The 9093-nt window shown below is 36.4% G+C and overlaps 3 protein-coding genes across 3 annotated transcripts; 1 reads left to right on the top strand and 2 right to left on the bottom strand.

Annotated features, from left to right (window-relative positions):
- Window positions 1-462: 462 nt before the first annotated feature.
- Window positions 463-2100, bottom strand: LOC18609718 (AAA-ATPase At3g50940-like). Its single transcript, XM_088803867.1, has 2 exons — window positions 1399-2100; window positions 463-922 (listed from the first exon to the last, which is right to left on the bottom strand). Exons 1-2 carry the CDS (start codon window positions 1987-1989, stop codon window positions 563-565), a joined length of 951 nt encoding a protein of 316 aa, XP_088659993.1. The 5' UTR covers window positions 1990-2100; the 3' UTR covers window positions 463-562.
- Window positions 2101-3450: 1350 nt separating this feature from the next.
- LOC18609717 (uncharacterized) lies at window positions 3451-4827 on the bottom strand. The gene is made up of 2 exons (XM_007044976.3): window positions 4674-4827; window positions 3451-4577 (listed from the first exon to the last, which is right to left on the bottom strand). The coding sequence occupies exons 1-2, from the start codon at window positions 4710-4712 to the stop codon at window positions 3600-3602; spliced, it is 1017 nt and encodes a 338-aa protein (XP_007045038.2). The 5' UTR covers window positions 4713-4827; the 3' UTR covers window positions 3451-3599.
- Window positions 4828-5215: 388 nt separating this feature from the next.
- Window positions 5216-8556, top strand: LOC18609716 (OVARIAN TUMOR DOMAIN-containing deubiquitinating enzyme 4-like). Its single transcript, XM_018116103.2, has 6 exons — window positions 5216-5353; window positions 6221-6342; window positions 6701-6741; window positions 7005-7103; window positions 7647-7811; window positions 8277-8556. The coding sequence occupies exons 1-6, from the start codon at window positions 5329-5331 to the stop codon at window positions 8290-8292; spliced, it is 468 nt and encodes a 155-aa protein (XP_017971592.1). The 5' UTR covers window positions 5216-5328; the 3' UTR covers window positions 8293-8556.
- The last annotated feature ends 537 nt before the right edge of the window (window positions 8557-9093 follow it).

The raw sequence follows: 9093 nt of genomic DNA, 5'->3' as shown, positions 1-9093 counted from the left end.
AACAAAAGATCAAGGAGGTGTGTTAGATAGGTGATCTTTATTTGGTTAATGAAAAGCTGTGAGCTGTGGAAGAAGAGAGAATCAGATGGCGGGGTGCAACGACAAATTGAAGTAGCTGTTGAGTCAAAACGCAGCAAGAAGGAGTCGTTTGTTTTACTGTTTTGATTGTTAATGAAAACGTTGTAGCAGTGTGTCGTTTCACTTGGTTTTCTTTTATGTTTTACTATTGCAGTGTCGTTTTATATGTCTCATAAGGATTTAAGCCAAGACTGTTTTAGTTTGTTGTTCTGGTTGCTTGGCACTGGTTTTCATGGTGAATGTGAGCTGAGTTCAGGCTCGATTCATTTTGCTTGAAAGCCATTGCTACATTTTAGGATCTAGGCAGTTTTTGAATTCAAAATTTCCAATATAAATACTGAAAATGTACTAAGCAGTGTGAGGAATTCCAGAACAAATTTTCACTACTCTATTTAGAACTTTTTTTCTCCTTTCTCTGCTTCTTCTACCTTACTCTCTTGGAATTCATAAACACTTACAAAGTTTAACACTCCACCATCAGAATCTATCCAGATCCCAATTTCTTGTTCTGGAGGAACTTGATGAGTCCTTCAAGGGCAATATCAGCATACTCACTTTTCATGAGCTCTTCTGCAACTTCTGCTGGAGTTACCTCCACTTCCATCATCAGTTCATCAATTCGGGTGAATAAATTGTGACTAGTGATGCCAAGATAGTTTGAAGCAAGGATCCTGAATCCACTAGGAGTGCAATAGGACATGTGGATGTGCATGTCCATGCGGCCTGGCCTTAGCAAAGCAGGGTCTAGCTTGTCTCTGTGATTGGTTGTAAAGACTATTATCCTCTCATCGCCACAGCTCGACCATAGGCCATCAATGAAGGTGATCAATCCGGATAGAGTTAACTGTCACATAGAATTAACAACAGCTTAGTAATGTATGGAACTGGCAAATTTGTTGTCTGATAAAATATCATGCCAGTTGTAGTTTTCTTGTTACTTTAATTTTTGGATGTGAAAGGCAAGCAGCAGGCATCCAAGTAACAGCAGGGACTATCGATTGAAAACAAGAGAGGAAGCTGTACCTTGGATCATGTGCATGTCTAGTATAATAGTGAATTATGGTGCAGAAAATTGTTTACATGTAGTTGTCTAAAAATCTGTAGTTAGAACTTTGCTTATTAAAACTTCATATGGTGTCCCTAAACCTCTGTTCTCTAATGTTCTTGAATTAGCGTAAGGGTAAAGAAAAGTTGTAAATAGATTTAGACCTTCCACTATGAAATGACTTTTGAAATCGAAAAATTGGAAAGTGGATTAATTGTGTCTAAATACCACAATCACTAGTTATGCATGAAACACTTTTAATCTTGCAATCTCACCTGGTTGTGACCCTGGTCATACTCATATCCCGCAGCCACTCTATCCTGGAGCTCAATGCTGCAATCAATATCCTCAATCACAAGTATTGATCGGCTTCTGGTAGAAACTAACAATCTTCGAAGATCTGAATTGCTGTACAGACTCGGAAGTTCCAAGTCATAGACATTAAACTTTAGGTAGTTGGCCATGGCAGCAATCAAGCTTGACTTGCCTGTTCCTGGGGGGCCATGGAGCAAGTACCCACGTTTCCACGCTTTTCCAACTCTTCTATAGAAATCTCTTCTTCTAACAAATCTGTCCAAGTGGTGTATTAACTCTTTCTTGAGACTGGGATCCATTGCCAATGTATCAAAAGTGGCTGGATGGTCAAGATTGGCTGATCCCCATTCTCCATCCCTGTCTCCACATAAGTTTCCCAGTGAAAAAAGCTTCACCACCTTATTTTCTTCTTTGATGGCTTTTGATCTCTCCATTGCATATGGCAAGTAAGAACTTAGTACCTTTTCCATGCATTTATTATGAAAACTGAGATCAATTACTCTTTTTTCAAACTTGCCTTGATGATTGTCCTTGGTCTCAACAAATGTCATTTCCCACTGGAGTTGGATTCCTTCAAATATGTCAATAACCTTTTCGCCTTTGTTTATGGTTACTGCGATCTTCTTGTCTCGTGGAGCTTTGGAAACCTAAAGCCTGTCCATAGATGTAGTGATTTTATTCTGTAAGTAGATTTCAGAAGCTTCATACAATTCATTGATGGAGAACCCATTAGACTCATCAATGAGGAGAGTCATTTGGGAAGGTGGATTTGAAAAAAGACCTCCAAGTTTGGACAGTAATATCGTTTGGAGTTGTTTTGGAATGATCTGGCTGGTTACGGCCTGAACTTCACTAACCACACCTCGAACCAGCATGGCTGATGCTGTGATAGTGGTATATGTTGATAAGACTGATGTAGTTGAAGGGATGCTTTTGAGAGAAAACATGTTTGGACTTTGGAGGCAAAGTGATAATTTCCAAATGTAGAAAACTTTGTTTCCAATTTTTTTTTTTTTTTTGAAGATTAAAAGCATTTCCATTAAAGCAGGGTGAAATCCCCTATGTACAGAAAAAGGAAGGGACTAGGAGAAACTTGGTCCAGGTGCCCTTCCTGAAGCTTGGCATACAAAAAAGCCAGCTGAAAACAAAATACTATACAACTACAAAACATTGAGATTAGCAAGACTCAAAGAAGTTACAGCCACCCTTAACAGCCAGAAAGGGCGAAGGGAGAGCAAGAGTGAGAAACATGGCCATTTTGGATGTTTCTCCCTCTTGCAAATCCACACAAGCAAAACAACCCAAAAAGCTGTCGGCCTTAAACTTTGTTTCCAATTTTACTTGTGTGCTTGCCTTCTGACACCGTTCATTGGCGTTTTATACTATCATGGAAGAGCAATCATGGAAGAATCTTGCGTAATAAGTAGCTAAAAAGTCAAACTCAACCATGATCTAGCTAACATGGGGAAAGTCTTCTCAGGCAATTCTTGAGAGAGTTAGCTGGCATATGTGCATTGTTTTTAGGCTATAGGAATCCGTTCAGAGCTGGAAGTTTTATTTTTATATAGGCACAGTCAACTGCAAATATGGTTATCGGTATTTTAATATTAGGCCTTTCTTTCCCTTCAAGTCTTCAAACAAAAAGAGGGTCCAAGACTCCGTAAAAGTCGAAAATATGAACCCAATTTGTTACCCCTTGAGTTCTGCTGATATCAAAATCAATGAATTTGTAGTTTCTTGGTCAGAGTCTAATTATAGTTGGTCATCACTTTTCAGCCACCAAAGCTAGAATTCTAATTCAGCTGCTCATAGTATTGCTATTTACTTAGATCAATCAGGTTTTAAAAGAGTCAGAGATAAATGATAAATAGGCTGATAATGTCATATTTCCAAAGAGAAATTTTACAGATAAAATAACTGAAGGAAAAAGAAAAAAAGTTCATATTGAATTCTTCACAGATGATGTTCACTTGCTTTTAATACAGTTTTCTCCCTATTTTACATTTCTGTTTGAGTTTAGAACCTAAATTTACAATGAACACATATAAGATTTAACTTCACATAATGTAGAAAAGCAGCAGCAACCAGTCTGCTCTAACAATTGGAAGAAAATTATTCTAAAATGTACAAGACGCATGAGCTAACATTGGCAGTATAATATTCAGAATGACAACAAACTGGGATTCTTGACTGTTCCCTCGTTTTCAGGTACTTCTGTATATGAAACAGAACGTGGTAGTGAGCTTCCAATGGCGTTTCCTACTGGATTGTTCATAAGCCATCCAGAATCAAATAACTCTAAGATGGAATCATTCTTCAGTACAATGCCATCTCTTTTACTTGCTTCCTCCTTAGCTTCCTCGACCTTCACAACATCGGTACCAATTTGATTCTCATCCTTCTTTGCATCTATTTTTGTTTCATTCTTTTCTGTAATTTCCTGTTTCCTCCGCTCTAGTACTTCTTTGTATGTTCCTTTTGCAGCACTTGGCTTAGCTTGCAGACTAACCTTTTCAGATTCAGTTTTTGGTTTTTCAGATACAGGAGGAAATGTTTCCTCACTGTTAAGGCCAACATGATATGGGGATTCTGCAGGGCGCTTTGCTTCATCAATTGGTGCTGCCGATACACGATTGCTTTCATTGTAACCCATATCAACAACAATCTCTTTTTCCTTTGCGTTTCCTAAACCCCTTTGAGTTAACAATGAGGTTAAAAACCTCAGCCAAGAGATGGCCTGGCCTAATGCCCAATCCAGCAATGGAACTTGCTCGATTATCACAGGGAATTTGTCCAAAACATTATCAAACTTTCCAGGCAGAGTTTCTATGATCTGGACAAGCTCATCAGCCTTGTTAAAAACATGTTTTGAAGGTGGGAAAACGCTCTCAACTGCGTCTTCGAGGGCTAAGATACAATCGTCAAAGTAGGACAAGATGGCTAACCAGAGATGTTGCAGGGCATAGACAAGAGAGGAAACCAGTGAGGTTAATGTTGCTATCTTTTTCGCCTTTGTTCCTAATGCTTCGTTCAAATCCTGAACCTTAATGTACGATTTGTGAGCGATGGCTAAGGCTGAAACTCCACAGGTATGCAATGGACGCCGTCTGGAATTCATTCCAGTGCCTGCTGTAAATTCCTGAGATTAAGATATCCAAGCCAAGTGGGCTAGAGTCAAAGGAATGTTCATACAAGAAAATCCAATCAAAGAACAAAAAAAATCTAAGTATCAAACCATTATCACGGCAGAGATTGCAAAGACTTTGACAATCATCAACGGCTTCCCCCCTGGAAAATAAATTCCCTAGTACCCAGGAAAGGATTCCAAATTGATAAAGGATCAAATAGAAATCCAAGAAAACCAAATCACAAATTTATAGTAAAAGAAATGGCATATCTCATAATAGAATCTTTGAAACGTAGAAGAGCGCAACCAAAATTGATACGTGCTATTTTTTCTTATTTGTTTTTTTAGTTTCGTTTCTAGCTAAATTGGTCGCACCAAGGAACGCCCCTCATAAATTTCAGCGGGAATATTGGTCAACGGTTAGAAAAGCTACCCCTCCACGTGGCAATACAGAGAACGGCCACGTCTTACTCTGCCCTGCTAGTATAATTAGAAATTAAAAATCCCGGGAGAGAGAGAGAGAGCGTGGAATTGGAATTGGATTCTCTAATATTGGCTATGGAACCACAAACTAGAAAAATATTCTGTCAAATCTGCTCTATGTCGCTTTCAAGCTCCGTCTCAGATTCTATCCACCGGTAAATTTTCTTATTCTTTTTTTTTTTTGCATAAAAATCACCAGGAAAAAAAAAAACAAAGTGTTCATCAATGGATTGATCTTTAGAGTTCTGTTTCTAAATTTGATTAAAAAAAAAAGAAAAGAATGCCTAAACAGGAAACTTGGATCGGTAACGTTCCAACTCAATTTCGAATGATATTTCTTTGCTTTTTGCTTGCGAAAACTGCAACCTTTTTCTTCTTTGGCTGTAACAACAACAAAAAAATGAAAATTTTAATTACATTTTTCGGATGCTTTGCTTGGTGAATTTGTTGTTAAGTTAGATTCTTTGCTTGTCTTTGATGGCGTGACTTGTTTTTGATGGTTTTGCATTCTCTCTTTTCATATTTTTTTGGATTAGTGGTTCTTCTGTTTTGCTTTTTCCTTGCCTCTTGAAGTTGTGAGGTCGTTGCAATTATTATGGAATACAGTGAAGGTTTGCCTTTTATATATACATATATATAAATACTTTATATTGTTGATTTTTTCGGAACCTTATTTATGAATCTTTTGAATTTAAATTTTCTTTAGAATGATGACAATGCCTTTTTTGGCTTTTAGAAATATTTTTGAAGACTACTAAATTATTTAGTCTTATTGATGAGATAAGAGCCTCTAGCAGTCTAGCTGTGGGAAAATCTTCCCTTAATTTCCTTTGCATCAATAACTTTAGATGGCCAAATGGTTTTTTTTTTTTTTTTTTTAAGTTTGAACTGAGAATTTGACTAATAAATCGTGTACTTCATTGATGAGCATCTTGGTTAATAGGGAATTCTGGAATGACAGCATTTTATATTTTTCTTCATTTCGGTGAACTTCTTGATTATGTTATATGGATTGTTTGTGCTGCAAACTTTGATGTTGACTGAAATATATGCTTTTCTCTAATTCCATATGCACCAAATTCGTTTATGTTTGAACTTATTCATTGAAAATATATTTATTTATTTTGGCACCATGAATGTGTTTAAGTTTATATGCTTGTTGTTTAATGCAGGCATTCCTGGTGACGGAAGATGTCTGTTCCGTTCAGTAGTTCATGGCGCTTGGCTGAGGGCGGGGAAGCAGTCTCCAAGTGAGAGCCATCAGAAAGAACTTGCAGATGAGCTCAGAGCTAAAGTACATACTTATTCTTTTGTTCACTTGTTTCCTAGTTTTCATAATTGATGTAGCTGATTCTATTTATGCTAATTTTATTTTTTTAGATTTTTATTCTGTGCATGTTGGTCTTTTACCTTAAGCATCATTTGGTTTTCTCTTGTACCTACTACTGAATTTGATATAAATTGTACCTTTTTCCAGAATTTGATTTTTGTGAAATCCATTTCAATTTTGAGTTAGCTGCAATGCCTTTCTTGCTTTAACTTCTTTTTTTGGCTCTCATTCACCAAGTGCATCTTCCTTTCCTGTTCTTTCTTTGTAAGAAATTTATCCTGTCATCTTATTTTCCTTTCATCTGAATTACATGTTTTGACAGGTTGCAGATGAATTCATCAAGAGGAGGGCTGATACTGAGTGGTAAGTTTGGAAGTTTCTTGGATATGACGATCACTATTTTAGTCAAAAAAGATTTAATCATTGATAAAGTTATTGAAGAGGTATTATTACCTGTCTTGTAGTAACGCTTGAAAATTTTGTTATGAGCTGTTGTTGCTGCTAAGTAGGACGTTCAGGGCTCTATCCTGAGACTATCCTGAGACAAGCTTGTCAGAAATCTTGATTAGCATTTCCCTTTCAATTCTCCAAGGCCCCAAGCAAGTAAATCTTCACGCTTTTGGCAGGTTTGTTGAGGGTGATTTTGACAACTATGTTGTGCAGATGAGGCAGCCTCATATTTGGGGAGGAGAACCTGAGCTGCTTATGTGCTCACATGTCCTACAGTGAGTTTTGTTTTCTTTGCTTTCTGCTTCAAACTTCTTCTTGAGGGTGTGCTTGTGTTAGTTCTCCTGCACTCATATGTATAAGTGGTAGATGATATATTTAATTCTTCATTACTACTTACCTGGTATAGGGTTTCTTTTATTAGTCTTGCCCTATCAATTGAATAGAGGAACCTGTGTTTTACATAGATGTTATATTTTGATTTGTTATCAATGGTTTGCTTATTTTTCTTTAGGCCATGACTTCAAACTGGTTTGACCTTTGATTATGTCACATCTTATGAAGACCAGATTGCACTTTAATCATCCAAGCAATCTTCTTAGATAGGCTTTGCCCCTTTTACTTGTTACAAGCAATAATTACTTCTAAATAAAATGAAAATTTGGTAAATGAAACTGAAATTCAAAGCCCAGTGATGTGTTGTTTTTGTTTCTCTGAGATGCTCAGATGGATAGGATTATAACTATTCAATTCAGTGACACTTTCTAGTTATGAAAATATCAAAACTTTTGTATCTGTCAATGTATATATTTCTTCCACAGGATGCCAATAACAGTTCACATGAGGGAGAAGAGTTCTGGTATCCTCAAAATTATATCCGAGTATGGTCAGGAGTATGGTAAGGAAAACCCTGTTGGACTTCTGTATCATGGTTATGGACACTATGATGTATTGCGCGGTCCAGTAAGCAGTGCCTCTTCTAAACTGTAAGATATCTTGCTTCACCTGTTTTTATGTTCATTGCAAGTAACATGAAATATAACTGGCTACATATTTCTGGTTAATCACCCCCTTTGAAAATATACTTATCAGTTAATCAAATGTATACCATGGTTGGTGTGTGCTTGACAAAGGTTAACACCCTGATCATCAAAATTAGAAATAGGTCTTCTGGCAAACCCAACCATCTTAGTGATGATTCCTTTCACCTTTATATACCTAAAGTTTCCTCCATTTTTCGTCTGTTGGTCTGTATGCTGCTGCTAGAAAAGTAGAAAACTGTGGCATGTCCATTGGTATTAATATGATTGTGACTTTGTGTTTTGTAATCATTTTAGCTTTGCAAGTCCATTGGTAGAAAACTGTTGGCCTTGCTCTATTCTGCTGTACTTAACCAAAAATTTACCGATAGTTGTTTGCTTTCAACAAATTTGTACTGCTGGTTTTGGTAGGCGGAAAAGAAGATGATTGGGGATAGTTGCACTGTGAACCTGGTGTTGCAGGGAATTCTGTACTGTAATGCCTTGGCGAACGTAATGATATCTCTTTAGTTTTTAGGGATAAATTACTCATTCATGAATTTGAAATAATGTTGTAAATTTGATAAAGTGATATAGATCAATTGTCCTTGACCTTGCCCATAAAAGGTTGAGAGAAATGGTAGAGGTGCAAGATTAAACTTTTAAAAGGAATTTATTGTTAATGGTAACATAATACTTTACCCTTTTATTATGCAACGTGGCAATGTTTAATTGGTCAAGAAAGAGTGGGCCCGAAATCGGGGCAGGAGATTGTCGAGTCTTCGTATTGTCATCTTTCCTTCATCGAGCTGGATGATAACAATTTATGTGTGGACTATGCTTTCACATCATCTCTTTTAATTTTCACCTAAAAGGAAATGGTTTCTACTTTTCAGATACTATATTTTTAGGTAAAACACACTATTTTTTTTAATTTTAATCAAAATTACATGAAAGTTTATTAATTTTTAAAATGAACATTTCGTCTTAAACATTTAAATGTCGTTAACATTGAATATGAAATATTTAAAATATTTTTTTTTTCATTATTTTCTTTCTCTAAATCGATTGACGGTGTCTTTTACACCAGTTGATCACTCATCTCCACCCTGTGCTCCTTTAGAGAGCATCGAATCTATGCTTCTTAAGAGCATCCCAAGCTAATGCTCCCTAAGGAGCTTGACTAGAGCTTTAAAAAAATTAATAAAATTATATAATAATAATTTTAAAATTAATAAAAAATAAATTA

Source organism: Theobroma cacao, chromosome 2 (genome assembly GCF_053813885.1).
Source record: "Theobroma cacao isolate CCN51 chromosome 2, ASM5381388v1, whole genome shotgun sequence".
NCBI classification, from domain to species: Eukaryota; Viridiplantae; Streptophyta; class Magnoliopsida; order Malvales; family Malvaceae; genus Theobroma; species Theobroma cacao.
Note: the sequence above shows the minus strand (reverse complement) of the source record. Positions and strands in the feature narration are given on the sequence as shown.

Excerpts from the sequence above, each read along its gene's own strand:
- LOC18609718 (XM_088803867.1), bottom strand. The coding sequence starts at position 1,989 with ATGACATTTGTTGAGACCAAGGACAATCATCAAGGCAAGTTTGAAAAA. Across the intron at positions 923-1,398 it reads ATGACCAGGGTCACAACCAG|TTAACTCTATCCGGATTGAT; the intron begins GTGAGATTGCAA and ends TCTATGTGACAG.
- LOC18609716 (XM_018116103.2), top strand. The coding sequence starts at position 5,329 with ATGCCTAAACAGGAAACTTGGATCG. Across the intron at positions 6,343-6,700 it reads CAGATGAGCTCAGAGCTAAA|GTTGCAGATGAATTCATCAA; the intron begins GTACATACTTAT and ends ATGTTTTGACAG. Across the intron at positions 7,104-7,646 it reads ATGTGCTCACATGTCCTACA|GATGCCAATAACAGTTCACA; the intron begins GTGAGTTTTGTT and ends TTTCTTCCACAG.
- LOC18609717 (XM_007044976.3), bottom strand. The coding sequence starts at position 4,712 with ATGATTGTCAAAGTCTTTGCAATCTCTGCCGTGATAATG. Across the intron at positions 4,578-4,673 it reads CAATCTCTGCCGTGATAATG|GAATTTACAGCAGGCACTGG; the intron begins GTTTGATACTTA and ends TCTTAATCTCAG.